The sequence below is a fragment of the Diachasmimorpha longicaudata genome, chromosome 13 (assembly GCF_034640455.1).
Source record: "Diachasmimorpha longicaudata isolate KC_UGA_2023 chromosome 13, iyDiaLong2, whole genome shotgun sequence".
Classification (NCBI taxonomy): Eukaryota; Metazoa; Arthropoda; class Insecta; order Hymenoptera; family Braconidae; genus Diachasmimorpha; species Diachasmimorpha longicaudata.
Window position 1 is genome coordinate 5,811,722 of NC_087237.1, and position 21,452 is coordinate 5,833,173.

Genomic DNA, 21,452 nt, shown 5'->3' on the forward strand with positions numbered 1-21,452 from the left:
GTTATTTGATTGCGAAAAAGTGATTCTCACATTTTGTTTATTATTTGTTTCGCTTTACTGATTCATTCAGGGGACAATCCTGAGATTTTTCCTTATCACTGATAAGTAAAATTAAAATAATTAGTAAAAGTGCCTGCATCGGAATTACGTGATTAAGTCAGACTGTTCAATGTTTATGCAAAACATTTTCAAGTTGAAAAGGAAATTGGCAAAAACAACATTTTTTAAAGTTATCTACAACTAACAGGATGGATTGTTGACTCATAATATATCGCTCGATAAAAACTGAATCACTTATTCAGTCACCTATTAGGGATTTAAATGAATGAAACCTCGTTACATTCAACGAATAATTTCTTTACAGTTATAATACATACACTGTTCTAAACATTACAGAAAAAAAAATCCGATCAATCGTTGAAATGATAGTCAAACGTCACGAGAAAACGTAAAACCCTAAATAAACTTTCAGTGTTGTTTAGAGGTTTTTTTTTTGTTTTATTCACTTATGTGAAAGCATTACCATAAAGACAACCCTTATTTTCACTGTGCAGTAAAAAGCAGGATAATGCCGCCCTTCAGATAGATTTATTTTTTTTACGGGAGGAAATCCTCAACTTTTGGAATGTGTGCACACCCCCGAGGGCTGATTTATTTTTCTTATGATAATACTTAACAATATATTACAATTTACATGATTTCAATAAAATTCCTGATGATCCAACGAATGAAAAACAAAAAGTATTTGTTTTTCCTCGAATTTTGGTAAATATTCTGAATATTGTCTCTAGTCAGTGAAATGACGAACTCTTTATGCACTTTTATCTTTAAACTTTGCACGACCCAACGTCCGACGGTAATCAGGATGACTCTCATATTTATAAGTAATTTATTACATTTAATTCACTTGAAATTTATCGATACAACCAACTGGTCTGCTCTATGCCGATATAAATATCACTATCAATGTCAATTGTCAGAGATGATTGAGAGCACAAGACCAATCGAGGATCATGCGGGTATGCCATCGTAATAGCTCATTCAAACGTAACACTTGGAAAAAAGATATTAAATTTTCAATAAAATTATTGTTCCTCCCTGACTTAATGACGCGAATCCCTGGGGTAGAATTCAGCCAGGGTGCTAGCGGGAATACGTTTGAGCATCTCCTTGGGGAAGATACGAAGCAACTGCCAGCCAATATCAAGTGACTCGAAGACAGTGCGATTCTCATAGCTGCCTTGAGAAATGAAGTTCTTTTCGAATTTCGAAAGGAACTCCAGGTAAAGGAGATCGTCCGGTGTGAGGGCCTCCTCACCTACCACAGCCTTCATTGCTTGGACGTCCTTGCCAATGGCGTAGCAAGCGTACTGTGGAGTAAATGAATAATAATTGAAAATATTTTGGGGAAGAATTGAGACAGTTTCGCTTTTACGTCTGCACTGCTCGAAAAAATTCCCATTATAATTTTTTTATATCATCAAAACCCTTACCAACTGATTAGAAACATCAGAGTGATCCTTCCTCGTCATGCCCTCCCCAATAGCTGACTTCATGAGACGTGACAGCGAAGGTAATACATTGACAGGTGGATAAATCTGTCTGTTATGGAGCTGACGATCAACATAAATCTGTCCCTCAGTGATGTATCCAGTAAGATCAGGAATGGGATGAGTGATGTCATCATTGGGCATAGTGAGAATGGGTATTTGAGTGATGGAGCCATTGCGGCCCTCAACACGTCCAGCTCGCTCATAGATAGTGGCCAAATCGGTGTACATGTAACCTGGGAAACCACGACGTCCCGGCACCTCCTCACGGGCAGCTGATACCTCACGAAGAGCCTCAGCATACGAGGACATATCCGTTAGAATGACGAGGACGTGCTTCTCGCATTGGTAGGCCAGGAACTCAGCTGCTGTCAGGGCTAGACGCGGCGTAATGATGCGCTCGATGGTGGGATCGTTGGCGAGATTCAGGAAGAGACAGACGTTCTCCATCGAGCCATTCTCCTCGAAGTCCTGCTTGAAGAAACGGGCTGTCTCCATGTTCACACCCATAGCTGCAAAGACAATGGCAAAATTGTCCTCGTGGGAGTCCAGGACGGATTTGCCAGGGACTTTTACGAGACCTGCTTGACGACAAATTTGGGCTGCAATCTGAAGTGGGAAAATCACTCTTTTATTTCCTATAGTAGTTATTTGTGCTGATAAATTATTATTCGTTCAGCTTTTTACAATTTCCATATCCGTTTGAATGACAGTATTCACTTACTTCGTTGTGAGGAAGACCAGCAGCCGAGAAAATGGGGATTTTCTGTCCCCTGGCGATCGTGTTCATGACGTCAATTGCAGAAATACCAGTTTGGATCATCTCCTCTGGGTAAATACGGGACCAGGGGTTAATAGGCTGGCCATCGATGTCCAGGAAGTCTTCAGCGAGAATGGGGGGACCCTTGTCAATGGGCTTCCCTGATCCGTTGAACACACGACCGAGCATGTCCTCGGATACCGGAGTTCTCAGGATATCGCCTGTGAACTCGCAAAGAGTATTCTTTGCGTCGATCCCAGAGGTACCCTCGAATACCTGGACAACAGCTTTTGAGCCAGACACCTCGAGTACCTGACCCGAACGGATGGAGCCATCGGCGAGCTTCAACTGGACAATTTCGGCGTATTTTGGGAATTTAACTTCGTCGAGGATTACCAGGGGTCCGTTGACACCAGATACTGTCTTGTAAGCTGCAAATAATCAGAATAATTTCAGGAAAATTGAACCAAACGTCCCTGGCTGAATCCTCCAATATCTCCCGACTGAATGATACGATTTAAACAAATGTGGGCTCATATTAAAGCGCAAGAAAAGCTTCTGAAGTGGTAGGAAATTCATTGAATTTTACTCTGCCGTTCCCAGGATACTGAACTTTGCAAACGATCTAGTCGACACAAATTGGACCCTTTCTTGCAAATTATCCTTCTGAATTATTCTCTGGACAGAGACTCCTTTGGCAATCAATACAATCCCGATTGTCGAATTCTCATCAATCATACAATACTGAGAGTAAAAAATAAGTTGGGTAGACGGGTGACGCCCGAGGATAATAATAAACAAACAATATCCAGAATTACATAACAGTGAAGTAAAAAACAGTAAATTTTTTTCTCCAAAGACTGGAAAGGTCTTGCAGTTGTCCTAAAAGTTTTCTTCGCTCGGCAATTGAATGTTTCAAGAGGAATATCATTTAGAAAATTTCGAGCCAATGCCACCATGATAGATCGTCGCAGTCACATGACTGAGCCAATGGAGCACCAAAATCATATTTCTCTATTGTCTATTCCCCCTGAATCCCTCGAAATTGACGGATCAGTGCATTAAAATCCCTCGAAAGGGCTCAAGAGGCATGTGAATGACATGAGTTGAAGACATGTCAAGAAGACATCATGAAAAAATTGATCAGGCGAATCAGCTGACCCAGGGAGAAATCGATCGACCGTCTACGCCCAGTGATGAAAATCCAAAAATTTCTACTTACTGAGCCTCGGCTGTGAGATAAAATCCCGGGAGACTGCCAGGACATGCTCCTGGAGAGCCTGGCGACTCCCTATGGTCTGGTTCATTGTTTTATTTATCAATTAAACAACAAATACGAATTTTCGGAACGTTCTTCTCCACTCTGGCAGACACTCACCGACGAATGGAGACGTTTGATTGCCTGTCGTCTGTGCGATTGCTTGCCGAGGGATCACGAGGACGTACGACAGGGCGCGACGTCACGTGGTTTTGACTTCAGTCGTTCAAATAATTAATTTGAGGCTTCAAAATGAGGATTAATGGGATAATCCAGTGTTAAAAATCCAGTGCTCCCCGACTTATCAGGACGTTTAGGAGCGAAATCATGAGTTGAAATGCTACGTGATGATATTTTGCTTTGACTAGCGTAGTACTCAGGTAATCGGCGGTGCATTCAAACAGGAATACACGAGATGTGCCCGAAAAAGGGAGTGATCCGAACTTCGGGCCCTTTTCCCTGTAGGAGGCCCAGGAACCGAGAAAAACGGACACAGGGACTGTCCAATACTCCCGGAACCTTAAAAAATCGCCTCATGAATTGAATGCCACCTTCTCCTCGGTAGTTCCTTACCGACAGGCTCGTTCACCACCGGAATTCATGTGCCACCCCTACGATTTGATGTTGAAACCCCTCCATAAACGTCGGAGATCTTCCCTCTAATCTTTCAATTGAGTAAAGGATCGTCGGCCGTGATTGTTCACCGATAAAAAAAAAATTTCATGGATGATCAAAATTCATTACGATTCACTCTCAGTCGGTAATAGCGGGTGATTTTTTTTCGGCTTGCATCACAGGCCGAAAGTGGGGAGGAGTCAAACGAGTAGTTTTGCCGGGACAAGGTTGCTCCGGTTGCCAGCGATCATAGGCAATCATAGGATTGAGGGTGAATCAACTCTCGGTGATATCAGCAGTTGCGATTCTTCATAAAATTCTAAATTCGCATTAAAAAATCCCTGTGGGACCGGGAAAGTACATCGGAGTGAGAGTGAACGTGTGTGATCAGTGTCCACTGGTACTCGTGATCAAGTCAATTGACATTTCCGTCTGTCCTTGGCGGCATTTGACGTCTTCACGAGACTCTGCTGTTCGCGAATAATTCGAAATCTGAATCGAGCCTTTAGTGTTGGACTTTATTGACCGGACTGTGGACTATGGCGAGTTTGAGAGGCATCAGTGGGTTGACAGGGGGAATCAAGGGCCTCACCAGGAGTCATGGGTACAGACAACATCTGCCAAAAACCTTCTACACCTACGTCAATGAACCAGCTATGCCAATCCCTGAGAAGGAGCCCTGCTGGGTCAAAACTGCTGAAGAGGCTGTTGAAAGGGCGGGACTTGCGTCCAGTGAGAATTATTTTTGGTTTTTATTTTTATTCTTGATCAGAGAGCGTTCAGTGGTTGTCCTCGGGATGGAAAGAGAGGATCCACTGGGCATTTACAATAGCCTATGTATATTTATCAGCTCGTTCATTCACTTATTTACTTTTTCCGGTGAGACAGACCCTCTTTGCGATTTACAATCTGAGAATCATTTCACATTGAACTGATACATATTGTGACACGTTCGCATTGCTGGAGGATAAAAATGGGGCTTTTAGAATTTTCGGTGATCGCGAAAATTCGGTGAGGCAAATTTTTTGTCGCTCTTGGCAACTCATATTATTTTTAAACAAGACTTGGGCCCTGGAGAATAATGCGTGACGTCATTTGAGGTGCCATACAGTGACAGCAGACCATAAACATTCATACAAGAGTTCTCAGAGATGAAAAAACAATTAAAAAGATTGAAAGATCATAGAAATAGTTGAAAATATTTAATGCAGCAGTCGAAAGAGAAATTCAATTATCAGTAGTGCTGTACGATAAATAAACTAAATGGTCAGGTCTCCAACAACCTTTGATCGAGCATTACGTCCGTCCTTCGTGAATTAACATTAAATCCATTAAGCTATGTGCATATCTGATCCCCTGAATGGGCTTTACTAATCGTATTTAGTATGTGTTTTGTCGTTAATCTTATCTCTTCGTTCAGTTGAAGTAGCATTAATTTTCATATCACAATATCGAACTCAGCTGGGTAAGCCATCCTCTCGGCATTCTCGGCATTCATGTCAATGTTGACTATGGTGAGTTTTACACAAATATGTCAGCATTGAAGGCAGGTGGCACAGGTTTTGTCAAGATATTTTTTATCGGACGAATTAAGAGCCAGAAAAATGGTGATGAGACAAAATTGGTGAGTAGCCAATCTCATCGATAAAATTGATCGGCAAAAGTCGGGGCATTTAGCCTGTTCTTGAGCTCCGAGAGTATCGATTCACCTCGCGATTACTTCATACCTAGATTTTTTGAAGGTTCACCGAGTGACCATGCATCATCAGGTGTTTGTCGTTCTATAAAAAGAACAGTGGGGGCTTGGCACAACTATTTAGGTCTCCACAAGTTGATACTGTAACGGTGTTGCACTTATAGGGGTTAATCATTAATTGTTTCAAGGGCGACAAATGTGACTATCTCAACATTTGGTAAATTAGTTAATCAGTCGCAGTCCGTTTGTCGAAATCATGACATTAGTGATTTTTTGTTCAACCTGGGTGTTAATAACGAATGGATGGAAATGCAATCTTTGGAGCTTTTGGCCTTGAGGGGCTCTGTGTAAATTATCAGCGTATATTCGCTTATCTGGGGATTAAAAAGAACCCGTAACTGTCATCTCGTTACGATATTCGGATATTCTGAGGGTTATTAATTGATATCCTTGGATAACAGAATTTCCACTAATTTTTTGCGATTAAAATTATATCATAATTGGCCTGGGTTCAATGGCAGATGTCAATTGGATTTTTTTTATGTTTTACGCTACGTAGATGAGTAATAGCGTCATCAGCATAGTTGGAATGGTCTAATGAATAAAAATTAAATGGTTATGAGCATTGAAGAGTCGTTAACTTTTAAAAATTTGTAGCTTCAAGGTTAATGAGCGCTGCTATCACGACATTACGTCAATTAGTCAGTCAGTCATTAATTCATTGTTCGACGTCGTGAAGTCAGGGATTGTTTGGAAATATATACTTGGACGGTTTCAGCCTTCAATGATTTCTCGCAATAAATTCTCTTGTATTTTTGCTTATCTCAGGGTTAAACAATAGTAAACATCATCTCATTGAGATATTATTCTTATATTTTGAGGGTAATTAATTGTTATCCTTGGATAACATAATATTTACAAATTTTTAATGATTAAAATTATATCATAATTTGGCTGAGTTCAAGACGAATGGGAATTGGATGATTTTAATCGTTATTATTTTACGTAGTTGAGTAATAGTATCTCTGACGTTCAACAATTCAGAAGATTAATGGGGGTTTAATCTGCATACGTTCCTGGTGACTCGTAAGTTTAGTGAGAGGTTCAGACTCCTGACCCCTGACCCAGTGATTAAAAAAATGTAGATACTCTTTGTGTACATTATTTACGAATTGATTGGGATAAGGCAACTCAATACCAGAAGAGATTGATAAATGCGGAATATCAGAATGTGTGTGAAGGAATATTTGAGGTCACAAGAACAAGGCTACTTCCTCACTTTGCTCATTGAGATGTACACTGCATACATATTTTGATCGATATTATTTATCTGCACTTGTTCCCCCGCATTTTCTATTTCTAAATGATCGTACTTGTTTTTCATGGATGCAGGGGTACCTCGAGAGGCGATATTTTTCCCTTCCCTATTTTGCTCATTCAGTGATTAATCGAAAGGCCATTGGACTTGTGCATTGTGCGTAGTGAAGAGGAGAGCCTTGAAATTTTGGAAAATTAATTCTCCAGATGATCTGCGATTTTTCCAAATTTCTTCTGGAATTTATCGAATTTTTATTGCTTCGATTGCAGATCAAATAGTGTTTGTTCAGGGAGCAGCTGCCACTCCGGTCGAATTATGCCGGGGCCTGACTGAATACGGGGTCAAAGCCGATGTACGAAATGTTCGACTCTGTCACATGCACCTTGAGGGAGCGGCACCGTTCGCGAAGAAGGAAAACGCAAGTGAGATTTTTATTTGTTTTTTCACATGGGAATATCGCTGGTGCGTTTCCTCTATTTATCAATCACTAGCAAAGTGCAAGGGAACTATCGCTATTACAACTCAACAATTAATTCAACTCTAATTAATCGTGACACAATTCACAGAACACTTCACATCCGTCAGCTTCTTCATCGGTGGAAATGTCAGGGCGGCTGTTAACGAAGGCCACGCAGATGCCATACCAATATTTCTTCACGAGATTCCAAAGATTTTCGATCGCGACTACATGAGACCAGACATTGCACTCATTCACGTGACACCACCGGACAACAAGGGATACTGTTCCCTCGGTACCAGTGTGGATAGTGTTCGATCGGCGTTGGTCAAATCCAAAAAAATTGTTGGTGAGTTTGTATTGTTAAATATCTCGTAAAAATTAAACTATTGCATTACTCCATTGATTATATTATCTTGAGGCAATCAAATGCAATTAATAACCCATTAAAAACCAACAAATTATTGCACGTAAATTTTACCTCTGAATAATGCAGTTGAACATTTGAAAAATTTTGAAACTTGTTTTTTTTTCTAATCCAAACATGATTAATAAAAACGTTGAATCTTCATTTTCGTTCGCATACAGCTCAAGTAAATGAGAACATGCCGAGGACGTTTGGCGATGCAATAATTCACAAGAGCCACATTGACTTTGCTGTCGAGCACAATGGTCTCCTCCCAGCCCACCCTGTCAAGGCTCCAACCGACAAAGAACAGGCAATTGGCAAGCACATTGCGGAAAACCTAGTAGACAATGGAGCAACATTGCAATTAGGCATTGGCAGTATCCCGGATGCAGTATTAGCGCAATTGAAGTCACATAAGAATTTGGGAATTCACAGTGAGATGTTCAGCGATGGTGTGGTGGACCTGGTCAACTTGGGTTGCATAACCAATAACGAGAAGAGTATGCATCGGGGGAGAATTGTTGGGTCATTCTGCGTTGGATCGCAAAAGCTGTATGATTTCATGCATAATAATCCCTTCATTGGTGAGTATTTTTTTATTGTAAAGCAGAATTATTGCGATTCGCTTTACTGAAGCCCAACATGTCACTCTCTAATCCCTAGAAATGCTGGCCGTCGATTACGTGAACGATCCAAGGATAATCGCGAAGCAGCCAAAAATGACGTGCATAAATTCATGCATAGAGGTTGACCTGACAGGACAAATTTGCTCCGACAGTATTGGAACGAGATTGTACTCTGGCTTTGGTGGACAAGTGGATTTTCTAACAGGTGCAGCTATGAGTGAGGACGCCCTGGGAAAGCCAATAGTCGCCCTGAACTCGACAACAGCAGATGGAAAGACCAGTAAAATTGCGCCAATGCTGAAGCTCGGAGCGGGTGTTGTGACGAGCAGAGCTCTTGTGAGATACGTCGTGACTGAGCACGGAATAGCAAGTTTATTTGGTAAGACTCTGAAGCAGAGGGCACATGCACTGATCCAGGTTGCGCATCCAGACCATAGGGAGGCCCTCGAGAAAGCAGCCTTTGAGCGTCTCAAAGGAATGCCAGCACCTTGAACGTAATTTTCGAGGTTTCTAGAGTGTAATTTAGGGCTCTGTCCTTGCCTTAACATCATGCATTTCAGAATTTCTTTTTTACATTTTGAATAATTCGATGATCACTCTTGTTTCGTATCTCCATGGGGACAAGAGCTAGGAAGAGCAATTGCTTTGAATTTTCTTTCCAAGATGTACTATAGTTCAGTCGTTACTTGGGGAGGCCAGTTAAAAATAAATATTTTGACTTTTTGAAAATGTTTCATCGAACTTGGGGGCTGTTGGTGATGATCACGAGTGGGGAATACTTTTGGAATTGTCAAAGATTTATTTTATTCCAATCTCTCCGATGTTCATGTGAAAAATACTGTATAAAATCGTCTGTATGATAAATATGATGTTCGTAGATTTTAAGCAACAAATAAAGCAACACTGGCTTACTGCCATTTTTTTATGCCATTTCGAGATACACTAAGTTTAATTTCATCGTCGAGGAGTTTAAATAAAGTCAGTGATTGAAACAAATACCTATCGAGTGAAGTTAATTCATGAAACAGCAAATTTCAGTTTATGGTGACGGTTTTGTTATGTTATTATGAAGCTACAAATTTCATGTGAATTTGGGTATTTCTTGGATTTTCATCAACATGTTTTCTAAATTGGTGACACGTGTGGGGGGATTTTTTGGGGGTACGTCGTGGAGTTTGGGGGGTGTCAGAGGTTTTAGGGAACCTTCGCTGGCACTGAGAAGGTGTCCACGATGGGTTTGTGTCGAAGATGCCGTTAAAATTGTCAATTCAGGTGAATTTTTTGATCCATTTGGATTTTCCTCTAAAATCTGGCAAATCTTAGGAGAAACCGCTCGATAAAAAAGTTGCTCTCGTGCTTTGCACTGGAAAAATTATCTCAAAATATTCTAGAGCACCTGGTGTTTATCCAAGGGGGTGCAGCCACCCCTCTGGAACTCGTCCGAGCATTGACAGAGCATGGAGTCTGCAATAATCTCCGTGGTGTCCGGCTCCTCCACATGGCCCTCGAGGGAGACGCCCCGTTCAGCAATCCCGAGTTTGAGAGTACGCTTATCTCCTGAAAATAATCCCTGTCAAATGTATCGAGTCTCTAGTTCAGTTTAAAACTTGCAATCAGAACACTTCAGGTCCATCAGCTTCTACATCGGCTCCAACCTGAGGGACGCTGTGAATGATGGTCGGGCTGATTATATTCCCGTTTTCCATCACGAAATCCCAAAGCTATTTTATGAGGGCAGTATTTCCCCGGATATTGCCTTCATCCATGTCAGTACGCCAGATCTTCGGGGGTTCTGCTCACTGGGGACGAGTGTGGATTGCACAAGAGCGGCTTTGTGCACCGCAAAAATTATTGTCGGTGAGTTCAGTGAATTACTTCTTCTCCCTTTAGTTGACAGGATTCAAATCCTCCAGATTAAATATTTCAGATTTTTTAAAATATTTTTAAAATCAATTTGTTCGCCTCATTAAATGCATATCCTCTAGCGCAAGTGAACGATCACATGCCAAGATCCTTCGGTGAAGCTGTGATTCACTCGAGTCACATAGACTTCGCAGTAAAATTCGATTGTTCCCTGCCCTGTGTGAGTGGAGCTCCTCCTAACGAGATAGAAACTGAAATCGGAAAGATTGTGGCTCAGAGATTGGTCGAGGACGGTGCAACCATTCAGCTGGGTCTCGGGAACATTCCCGATGCGATCCTCTGCTCCTTGAGTAATCACAAGGACATCGGAGTGCACACGGAACTGATGAGCGAAGGTGCCAAATCAAAATTGACAGTATCACATGATAATCAAAAGCCTCTCATTAAATTCAATGAGCTTTTTTTGTTGTGTTCTTGGATTTTAAGGGATGGTGGACCTCGCCGAGAAGGGGGTGGTTACAAATAAGCATAAAAAAAGACATCGGGGCAAGATAGTCGCTGCGTTGGGCATTGGGACCAAGAAGCTTTATGATTACATTCATAATAATCCTGCTCTTGGTAATTAAAAGCAAAAATAAGAAGGAAGTGACGATTTTTTCAAAAAATGCAGTAAAAAGTCCTTCTTGTTTCTTTTTCATTAACAATTCATCTAATTTTTCCATTGCGATTAGAAATGCTGGGAATTGACTACACAAATGACCCTCGAATAATCTCGAGTCAGCCAAAAATGACAGCGATAAATTCCTGCATAGAGATGGACATAACCGGTCAGATCTGTGCAGATAGTTTAGGCTACAAAATGTACTCTGGGATTGGTGGACAACTGGACTTCCTCCGAGGCTCTGCCATCGGCACAGATGGCAGAGGGAAATCCATCCTTGCATTTCCATCGGTGACGAGTTGTGGGGAGAGCAAAATTCAGCCTGCACTCAAGTGTGGTGAGCTACCAAGTTCCTGATCATCGCGATATGATCATGACTCATTCAGAGGAATTAATCATGTCACTGTAATAATTTTTAGGGGGAGGAGTTACGTCCACAAGAGCTCATGTTCACTACGTGGTGACAGAGCATGGTGTAGCTCAGTTATTCGGAAAAACTCTGAGACAGAGAGCCTGTGCATTGATCCAAATTGCTCATCCAGAGCACAGGGAGTGCCTGGAGAGAGCTGCTTACGATAGACTCAAGTGCATGCCCACGAAATACCTTTAGGGAATATCTGCATAATTTTTGTATTCACGTGTAGGAACGAAATATATCGAGCTTTAATTTTTTTGAAATCATTAAGTGGTAATTTATTTTTTATTTTGTCACCAGTTAAGAACGGGTCTCATCAGTCAAAGAAAAATAAAATAGTTGTCTGATGAAAAGCGCAAACAATTCAACGAAATGCATTTTATGTTTCCAATTATGAAAGAGCTTAATTTTAAATGCTTAATTTTAATTTCATCGATAACTGCACTATTTTCACATAATTAATTACGTTGTCATCTCATCACATTTGACTGCAACAAAGAGTCGGCAAAAGTTACTGCAAACATGATTACCACAGAAACAAAATAAATTACGTATTTCTCAGATCTAAGATCACAGCAAATTAAAAATCGATACCCTCAGGTAGAGTTCCTCCCTCCTTTCGCCTCTCAACATTGTCAAAGTACTCAGTAAAGTCCACGTAAGGTTTTATCCTGGCGTTTCTGTCCGGTGGTTTGGCACCTGGTGGATATAACTCCGAAGTACTAGAGGTCTCGTTGCTCGATGGATCGAAGTTGTCATTGCCAGCCACTGTGCTGATACTGGAGTAATCGTCCTGGGCACTGGCGACAGTAGTTTGTACTATTGGATTGAACCGGACTTGTCCTATCGTGGGACTTTTGAGTGCGTGGGGCAGGGGGAAATTAAAATTTCGAACTAGCAGAGTGATGTCCTCGCGTTTGCCACTCGTCTGGCTGCTCTCGGGGTTACTCATGTTCAGGTCGTGATGGATTCTCACTATTTTATCGACTACTGCTTGAGATACACCAGTTATTGTTGATTGGATTCGAAACTACAGAATAATAAAAGAAGATAACTGATGACTGTTTATGTTGCATTTATTGGGGAACCACAAAATTACCTGTTCCACTGCCATTAATGCCAACTCTTGGTTGACCTGATCAGTGCCAGTAGCTTCCTCCAGGGCTTTGTACAACCCTCGTGACATCAGAAGAAGAAATCTGCAGGATTCATCGACTTCGATTCCCCCCAGAATCTCAGGCTCAGCTATTATCGGCTCTGCAATGGCTGGGGCCAACTCCTCGAACTCCCTGTATCCTCCTTTCACCAGCCAATTTCCCAGGCAACGAGTGTTCTCTTGATTTCCCAGGTGAGAGCCTTGAATTCAGCAGAAAAAAACTCAACTCATTTTTTTTTAATCCAATGATGAACGATTAAACTTCTCAAGTGATTGGCATAATAATCTGGGGTGAAAGTACCTTGTCTAATCGACTTGACATCTAGTCCAAGTTGTGACAATCTCAAGAGTTCATCCTCATTCCTCAAGTCGTGGTCAATCGACAACTGAACGACTCTCAATACCTGATTATCATCGGTTTTACATAACAGTGCTCGACTGTCTCCCACATTGGCCACATAAAGTCGATTTCTGTACACCAGTGCAACGATGCCGCTGGTTCCTGCTGAGAGCTCGCCATTGAGTTCGTTCAGCTTGTCCACTACCTCGGGGAATTTCTGATATGCCTCGTAGGAGTTCAAGCCGTCTGGTATGTCGAACTGGAGGCTGGTACGTTCGGCTAAAACCTCCCCAATTGAGTCGAAGTAGCCACGCTCCACTGCGATGAAGGCCTGTCTGCAATCATTACAGTCCAATCAAGGTAAATAAATAAATTCATTTTTTAGTAATCACTGATGTCCTTAATTTTTCGTCATTCATCTAACAATTCACCTCAAGACTTCTTTGACTTCCTCATCAGTAGTTTTTCCATTCAACTGCCCCAGCAATATCTCAGCAGCCATTCTCTGTAGTGTAAAATTGGCAGCTCTCGTGCCCTCGTGGCCGTCAAAAATCCCGTACAAAAATGTGCTGTCATCGTATTTACAGTGAAAACTCCTGTCCTCGAAGGGATGATCCTCTTGCCTGTAGCCATCCTCCCTGTATATTTGATTCGTGGAGAGACCGACGCCTTTCGAGTTCCATAAAAGTGGAACATTAGTAAAAATACGTCGTGCAATGCCAGAGATAAAACTGGATGAGAAAACATGATTCAAACTGATACTTCAGCCCTTTTTTCATAATCGTAACTCAGGAATAAATTTATAAATTAAAAATTCATGCTACAATTGACAATTGATGAATCGCAAAATTAAATAAACGGCATCATAACAATAAATGAAGAGTATAGAGAGATAATGGGATTTGGTAACTGTCAAATAATTATTTTGGTTGCAGTCTGTAATCGCAGTTTGAGGTTATGTATCGGTTTTCAAAGAACTTCACCCGGACCTTAATTTCAAAGATTGAAAAAATAGACAGGGGAAAGGAAAAGAGATGGATAGAGATGTTGACACATCAAAAAAGCCTGAAGTACTCATTTTGCCCCTCGGTAAAGATTTTCCTCACCAGATTCTTTGCAAACTGGGAGATCGTCGGTCCAACTGTGCTCCGTGTCTCCAAAGGGCATTAAGCTGGGGATCTCATCCCTCGCGGGCATTTCTCGATCAAATAATCACTATTGATGAGGTTTCACTAATTAGTGTAGTCGAAACATCCTTCAGGATTCACTTAACCTTCAGTAACACCATCAATTCGATAGTGAGAAAAGAACATAATTTCTCTACTATTTTTTACCCATTTGTACAGAGTTGGAAATGTTTCCTTAGTTCCTCGTTCAATTTGCAATAAATAATTAAAAACCCCACATGAGTTTGGCCAACAAACTCATGAAAATTGATATTTTTCAATAATTTCACTCCATATCGATACAGAATCGGTTGTCGATCAATTTATTTTGCATAATTTATTAATTAATGGAAAATGTGACACGCAGAGGTCACTAGCTACACATACCCTAGTTGGTGTGAGGGTTCACCCCAATGTACTTAATCTGAAGGGTTGCAAATGGAAATCTACCTAATCTACCAGGTTCTACACAGCTTTAATTTTGCCCATAATGTACGCCCGAAAAAAAAAAATAAAAAATCAGCTTTCTTTAATTAAACTGCAGCTGGTGTCGTAGAAAATCTAGACTACCCCCCATTACCCCCAAACCCTTGAACCCGGCGATTTATTATGACCCTCCTCCCCACTGCTGCGCTGAAAGTTCCACCTAAAATGCAAAATGCCCTCCAAATTTCGGAAAACCTCTGTTTTCCCTCGTAAATTTCAATGGTCAGGTATCAGTCCCTTTTCCTCAGAGACTGATCTATTCTATCCCAACGGCCAATGAACGCTCAAGGCCACTGGCACACCTCCACCACGAACCAATCGCCTTCAGCCGCGAGTAACAGAGATTGGTAGATCATTCTCACGTGCACAACATTATACCCCTGGATATTTTGATACTGGCAGTCAAAAAAAAAATTAAACACCCGAACGACTGAATAATTTTTATGAGGGAAAGAATAAAATAATTTTTAATTGATAACCGAGAGAATGGCAGAGGTGGGTGGAGGGTCCGTCTGATCTCCCACCCCAGTGGCCTATTGCAAATGGAAAAGTCGGCCTAGACTTTGAAGAGTCTCAGGTTCGTTCTTGGCTCCTTCCCACCGTTCCACTCTATTCTTCCGCTGTTCCTCCTCGCCGTCACACCAGCTCTGACTCAGCTGCGTGAGGTGCTCGATGGTGTGAGATAATTCGCGAAAAAAAAGAGGAAAAAAGGCGGACAATTATTTCCCTATCAGTCACTCATCGTAATCAATTTTGTCATTGATAAGCCGTTATAGACTTGAGTCGGCGAGTCAGTTCCCCATTGTCCCACCGACATTGGAACACATTTAATTATTTTTCCTGTTCGATTTCCGTCAATTACCATTGTTGTCCTGTTGACGTTGAAAATACCTGAAGGATTGAGTTATGGCATTTCTGAAGACACTGCCGCGTTACTGTGCTAATAGAAAATTGTTGAAGTGCTTGGAGTTGGGATTGACAAAAAATGGCACGAAGTGTGTTGTGCAGATGGTGAAAAATGTCGATGAACGTGGATATGCGAGTGAATCCGGAGGACAGCCGGTAACCAGGCAAATCGATCCACTAGACCTCAAGTTTAATGATCCAGTGGCATCATTCAAGAGCAAAACCACCATGGAACTTGTCAGGGCATATATTGTTTATCAATTTTGCTCCATCGATTATGTCGTTGAGAACAACATGAAGGTGAGCTCTATCATTATTCATATTTTTACAATCAGTGGAAGCACTCGCCGCTTCCGTATTTATGAGCCCCTATTTGCTGGAGATATCGCTGTTGTACACGTGCATATGTGTTCCTGTAGAGTGTCTGTGGAAACGTGGTGAGCGTCGCATGATTGTGTACACGTTGATGGCGTTCCTAGCTGGTTCACAATTGTCTTCTGCTGTCCCTGATTTTCACCTCAAGTAATCGAATGAACGTGTCTTGTACTCATTTTTCATTTTTCACCCGCTGGTCTCTGTCTGGTGGAGGTCTGTGTAGGAGGGATTATTTTTAGAGGCTAGAATTTTTCGAATTTCGAAGGTCTTTACCCTCATTTTTCAAAAGCAAGGGGTTCTCTGGGGACAGGATTTTTTTGAATTGTTTATCCTGTTCGCAATGTACTTCCCCTTCTTCTTGAATTATTTTTTTTGCGATATAGGTGATCGGTTTTTTGTTTTATTCCATGACGTATGAAATTCTTAAATACAACTCTCCATGAGAAGGTAATTTGAGACATTGAAATGTTGTCGGTTGTAATCGCCTCAACGACTTCATTTCATTCCAACTGTCGCAAACATGAAATGCAGATATTTACTTGCTAATTTGCGTTTACGATAGGGGGATAACTGGAAAATTTTCCTTTTCAATTGATTTTCGTCAAAGACAAATCCATTTTTTTCTGAAAAAAACTTTTCTATTGAATTCTATATCAACTGTTTGAGGAAACGTCAAGTCACTTCAGAATTTATTGACCGAACGATTAAATTTATAGATAAAAATGACGTTTGCAGAATTGACGAGATTGTGATTGAGAATTGAAGACAATGTTAACTTCAAATCATTTGATAATACCAGTTGTAGACTCATCTATTCTGATAATAAATATGATTCAGTTTAAGTATGATTGCATGCAGGAAAATAGCAATTAAATCTTATCACGATTTCAGTAGTGAGAAATGGTAGTTTGCACTCTCGGAAACATTATTCAACATTTTCTCTATTATGTTTACGGTTTATTGAACGGGTTTGGGCGTTCTTTAATGAGAATTCGGAAGCAATTACGATGATGAATTCTTCGACGAGGTGGGCTTCTGCAATCTGTGAAGCAATTTGGATTCAATCAATAAGGTTTCAGTGGTTGCCTTGTAGTTTGGCCTCTTGAGAAGCCAGTCTTGTAAAATAATGTCATGCTGCCCTGAAATAAAAATAAAACGGGAATTTTTGGCTTCAAAATTCAACTAAAAATCTATGCCACTTCATGCGTCAGCCCGCAAACGTCTAATTCATTACTCTTGAAGTATTTTTCAAGTTTTAAGATACACTCATTACTAAAACTGAATAAATTAAACTGTTGAACAGAGTAATTGTTTCCTTGGCTTTCTAATTGCCCGGTTTGGAAATAGACCGAGTTCCGAGACCGATATATTTTTTTCTAATATTCTCTAATCACGCTTTACTTGACTGATTACTCCATTTGGCTGCTCACTTAGAATTACTTCGATAGGATAGACCTTCTCAAATCCATTAAAGTCATTTACTTTCAACAATTTGCATTTCACTTTGTCAAAAGTGATTATTCTCGATCCATCAATCACCCCCATCATCAAACGCCATCCTATCGCATTAACATTAGCCATTAAACACACATAAATCGATTAGTCATCGACATTTATTAAGTACAAATGAGAATTTCATTGATTTCAATTGTCGTATAATTTTTTTCATCGAAAAATTCTTATGAATGATATCGGATACGTATTTTTTACACTAAAAAACGCTTTACTTGACCTCGATTTGGTAACGCAGTTCCTTCGAAACCCAAAAAAGAATTATTTAATTTTCAGTTCATGAAAGTTGCTAAAAGGTTACTAGGAGAGCGGATATTCACTTTGCTAATGAAAATGACATTTTACGGTCACTTCGTCGCTGGTGAAGATGAGGAGAAAATCAAACCAGTAATTTCACGTTTACGTCAGTTTGGAGTCAAGCCCATTCTTGATTACTCTGTCGAGGAAGATCTATCACAGGAAGAGGCTGAAAAACGTGAGCTTAAGTGTGTAAAATCTATCATTATCGTGCAATCGTGTAATTATTAACGTATAATCGCTTGATAATTTTTTTGCAGGGCATCTGTATCAGAGGCTGGCGATGAAAAGAAGGAGGGAACGCTGAAGAAATATCATGTTGAAAAATCATTCGCTGATAGGCGATATAAGGTGTCATCAGCAAGGACGTATTTCTATCTGAATGAGGCATCTTGTGAGAGGAATATGGATATATTTATTAAATGTTTGGAGGCTGTTGATGGTAATGAAAAATTTATTTTATCTCAATAATAATTCGGAGGATATGTTAGATCATTACGAATTGATATATTTATTTTATTGATATATTTATACAATTAATAGAACATGAGTAATACATTGTATTATAAATGGATTACTATTTAAATACTAGGGTAGTACTATATATACTCTTATTCAAATACAATTATTATTATTGTAAATAAATTTTCTCTTCTAGCAGCATCAATGGGAGCTGGTATTACTGCAGTTAAATTAACAGCTCTGGGAAGACCCCAATTATTGGTATTTTTTTTATCACCACATCTGAATGAATCATTGAATTTGCAATTGAATGAATTAAAAATTGTCGAACTTTTGTTTAGCTTCAATTGTCGGAAGTCATAATGCGTGCAAGGCAGTACATGTCGGATGTTGTTGGTGGTGAGGGAGCTGTATTAGCTCATCATGCTAAAGCCGATGATTTTAAGAAGAAATTCGAAGAGGCGCATATTAATGATGCAGCGCCGGTACAAAAATTTTTGGAGAAAATCCAGTCCGACAAGGAAGGGTAAGATTGACTATTTGTGGACAAGTGTTTGGCGATGAAATTGCTGGCAAAAGTTGCACTTGTTAAAGAGGAATAGAATGAAGAATTCTAGCCAAAAAATATTTCGAGGACCAAATATTTTATTTCAGGGTTATTCATCTCTTCCCGTGGAGTGGAATTCTCGATGAGAATTATGAGCTGAGTGAGACATTCCAAGTACCTGATATTAAGACCGGCAAAATGGTCAAGTTGATGACGCAACTGACAGCTAAAGAAGAGGAAATGTTTAGGAATATGATAAGAAGACTGAACAGCATTGTAGCGGTAAGATAAAATAATTTTTACAGTGAGAGTGATAGAAGGAGGTAAGTCCAACTGGAAATAAATGCGAAATAATAAATTACTTTTCAGGTTGCTGATAAACTCAATCTGCGAATCATGATAGATGCTGAACAGACCTATTTTCAGCCAGCAATATCGAGATTGACTCTGGAAATGATGCGAAAGTACAATACAAAGAAGGTAATTAAATTTTTATTCAACGACGGCCTTGTGTCATACGAATATTATTCCAGAGAATGAATAAAATGGTGTTGAGGAAGCACTGAGATGGCTGAACGTGGTCTAATTTTGTCTTAGGCTGTCGTGTTCAATACCTACCAGACGTATCTCAAGGAAGCATTCAACGAGGTGAAGACTGACCTTGAGCAGGCTGAGCGTCAAAATTTTTACTTCGGTGCTAAACTCGTTCGAGGAGCTTACATCGAACAGGTATTGTTATCAATCAATTCATTGGTCACATTTGAAAGTATAGTGGGGAATTCGCATATCTGGCATTCTCAAGGCTCGAGGTCTCTCCCCACTCTTGACAATTTTATCGCGTCCTGAAAGTCTATGTTCTCAGGGCTTGTCATAAGTTCCATGTTGCCCCGTTATTTTAATCCGAAAAGTCATTATGAGGATGAATCTTTCGTAGGGAAAGATCTACAGGGGAATCGAAAGTCCTGTGCTGCCATAATTTTTCAAAATTGAAAGGAGCTGTTGTTTTTTTATTATGGAAATTCTGGTGTTCTTCTTCCCCTGTCCTTGAACTATCTCCTGCGAATTCTCTAGTTTATATTTATCTGAATAAAGGAGCGTGCTAGAGCAGCGGCCATGGGTTACGCTGATCCAACGTGTCCAACGTACGAGGCGACGACAGAATCCTATCATAGAACACTGATGGAGTGTCTTAGGAGGATGAAACAGTACAAAGACAAGGAGGAGGATCCAAAAAAAATTGCCATCATGGTTGCATCACATAATGAAGACACCGTTCGTTTTGCTATTGAAAAGTAATGTATATTTCTTAACTTTGAATTATGCAGGGAAATTTTTCTGGATTTTATTGTGAAAGAAGAGCCTCTTGATAACTCAAATCATTTACATTTTTACAGAATGAAAGAAATTGGCATTTCACCAGAGGACAAGGTTATATGCTTTGGGCAACTGCTCGGAATGTGCGATTACTTGACTTTCCCACTTGGTAATTATTACCCTCCACTTCTCGTCTTTTTCATTATATAGATTTCTAAATTTGATACATTCTTTTTTGTTATCAGGCCAGTCAGGCTATTCTGCATTCAAATACATTCCTTATGGGCCTGTGAAGGAAGTTCTTCCATATTTATCACGACGAGCGCAGGAGAATCGTGGAGTTCTCGCTAAAATAAGGAAAGAGAAACGCTTATTGCTGAATGAAATAGCTAGGCGCTTCAGAAATGGCCAAATATTTTACACCCCAAAAGGAAATTATACACCTGTGTGATTACACCCCCCCTCCCTTCCCTTGTAAATGTGAGAAATTGATGAACACAAGGCTCTAGATAATTTTTGTAAGTGGACGGGTTTGGAGATTTTAACTTTAAATATTTTGTGTTCCTTTTACATATGACAAAGTGAAAAAAAAATCGTCTGTCCAGTTGTAATTATTAAACTTATAAAATAATCTGCCCTGAATCTCAAGTATTTTTCGTTGTTCACGAATCAAACAGTATTGCGTTAATAGAATGGATATCGAGTATGAAGAGTGTAATTGAATGGAAAATTTGATCTTGACTCTTTTAGAAAATGTGCAAAAATGCTCTTTTGGTTGAGGGTATTGAGGCAATACGAGGGAAAGTGTCTGGATACCTACCCTATTGCTCGCGAAATGGTGAACATCGTATCGATGAAGAAATAGAAAATAGAAATATTATCAATTTTATTTTTAATAACTGAGGGGAACACTTGTAATTTTCTTTCATAGCCTGGTTTTATCTACGAGGAATCAGATGAAGATTTTTAATATTTGTGTTCATTAATGTATTTTTATTAACGATCGTTTTTCAATATCCATTGGGCTGCGCCATTGGTATTTAAGAATCTAGTCGTAAAGTTGATTTTTGTCTTCATCACACAAAAAAGAAAACGATTAGAGAATATCATGTGACGTTTTAAACAAATATTTTTGTCAAGATAAATTTCGGGTAATTATTGTTCCTTGTATTGCACATAACTGTTGTTAATAAATCATGAACATCAACACGTGCAGAATAAATCGATTGTGTTTTTAGTAATTGAAACGTTAAATGATAATTA

The 21,452-nt window shown here is 39.9% G+C and overlaps 5 protein-coding genes across 8 annotated transcripts; 3 read left to right on the forward strand and 2 right to left on the reverse strand.

Annotated features, from left to right (window-relative positions):
* Positions 1 to 336: 336 nt before the first annotated feature.
* LOC135168465 (V-type proton ATPase subunit B) lies at positions 337 to 3,744 on the reverse strand. The gene is made up of 4 exons (XM_064132678.1): positions 3,533 to 3,744; positions 2,275 to 2,741; positions 1,494 to 2,159; positions 337 to 1,370 (listed from the first exon to the last, which is right to left on the reverse strand). The coding sequence occupies exons 1-4, from the start codon at positions 3,615 to 3,617 to the stop codon at positions 1,104 to 1,106; spliced, it is 1,485 nt and encodes a 494-aa protein (XP_063988748.1). The 5' UTR covers positions 3,618 to 3,744; the 3' UTR covers positions 337 to 1,103.
* Positions 3,745 to 4,385: 641 nt separating this feature from the next.
* Positions 4,386 to 9,685, forward strand: LOC135168466 (4-hydroxybutyrate coenzyme A transferase-like). Its single transcript, XM_064132679.1, has 5 exons — positions 4,386 to 4,915; positions 7,467 to 7,619; positions 7,764 to 8,003; positions 8,243 to 8,647; positions 8,727 to 9,685. The coding sequence occupies exons 1-5, from the start codon at positions 4,723 to 4,725 to the stop codon at positions 9,179 to 9,181; spliced, it is 1,446 nt and encodes a 481-aa protein (XP_063988749.1). The 5' UTR covers positions 4,386 to 4,722; the 3' UTR covers positions 9,182 to 9,685.
* Positions 9,686 to 9,860: 175 nt separating this feature from the next.
* Positions 9,861 to 11,892, forward strand: LOC135168657 (4-hydroxybutyrate coenzyme A transferase-like). Its single transcript, XM_064133052.1, has 7 exons — positions 9,861 to 9,961; positions 10,081 to 10,233; positions 10,307 to 10,546; positions 10,675 to 10,947; positions 11,039 to 11,170; positions 11,284 to 11,550; positions 11,633 to 11,892. The coding sequence occupies exons 2-7, from the start codon at positions 10,188 to 10,190 to the stop codon at positions 11,821 to 11,823; spliced, it is 1,149 nt and encodes a 382-aa protein (XP_063989122.1). The 5' UTR covers positions 9,861 to 9,961; positions 10,081 to 10,187; the 3' UTR covers positions 11,824 to 11,892.
* Positions 11,876 to 14,785, reverse strand: LOC135168656 (TGF-beta-activated kinase 1 and MAP3K7-binding protein 1-like). Of its 3 annotated transcripts, none has more exons than XM_064133051.1 (6): positions 14,678 to 14,785; positions 14,231 to 14,339; positions 13,556 to 13,793; positions 13,086 to 13,459; positions 12,728 to 12,984; positions 11,876 to 12,658 (listed from the first exon to the last, which is right to left on the reverse strand). In XM_064133051.1, exons 2-6 carry the CDS (start codon positions 14,319 to 14,321, stop codon positions 12,209 to 12,211), a joined length of 1,410 nt encoding a protein of 469 aa, XP_063989121.1. In that variant the 5' UTR covers positions 14,322 to 14,339; positions 14,678 to 14,785; the 3' UTR covers positions 11,876 to 12,208. The 3 variants fall into 3 exon arrangements, with proteins under 3 accessions (XP_063989121.1, XP_063989120.1, XP_063989119.1); XM_064133050.1 differs by lacking the exon at positions 14,678 to 14,785 and adding an exon at positions 14,459 to 14,632; XM_064133049.1 differs by lacking the exon at positions 14,678 to 14,785 and having other exon boundaries at positions 14,231 to 14,631.
* Positions 14,786 to 15,361: 576 nt separating this feature from the next.
* On the forward strand, positions 15,362 to 21,411 carry LOC135168653 (proline dehydrogenase 1, mitochondrial). Of its 2 annotated transcripts, none has more exons than XM_064133044.1 (11): positions 15,362 to 15,982; positions 17,846 to 18,054; positions 18,127 to 18,308; positions 18,528 to 18,589; positions 18,670 to 18,854; positions 18,983 to 19,157; positions 19,245 to 19,355; positions 19,473 to 19,604; positions 19,968 to 20,167; positions 20,270 to 20,358; positions 20,435 to 21,411. In XM_064133044.1, the coding sequence occupies exons 1-11, from the start codon at positions 15,683 to 15,685 to the stop codon at positions 20,638 to 20,640; spliced, it is 1,851 nt and encodes a 616-aa protein (XP_063989114.1). In that variant the 5' UTR covers positions 15,362 to 15,682; the 3' UTR covers positions 20,641 to 21,411. The 2 variants fall into 2 exon arrangements, with proteins under 2 accessions (XP_063989114.1, XP_063989113.1); XM_064133043.1 differs by having other exon boundaries at positions 15,364 to 15,982; positions 18,525 to 18,589.
* Positions 21,412 to 21,452: the final 41 nt, after the last annotated feature.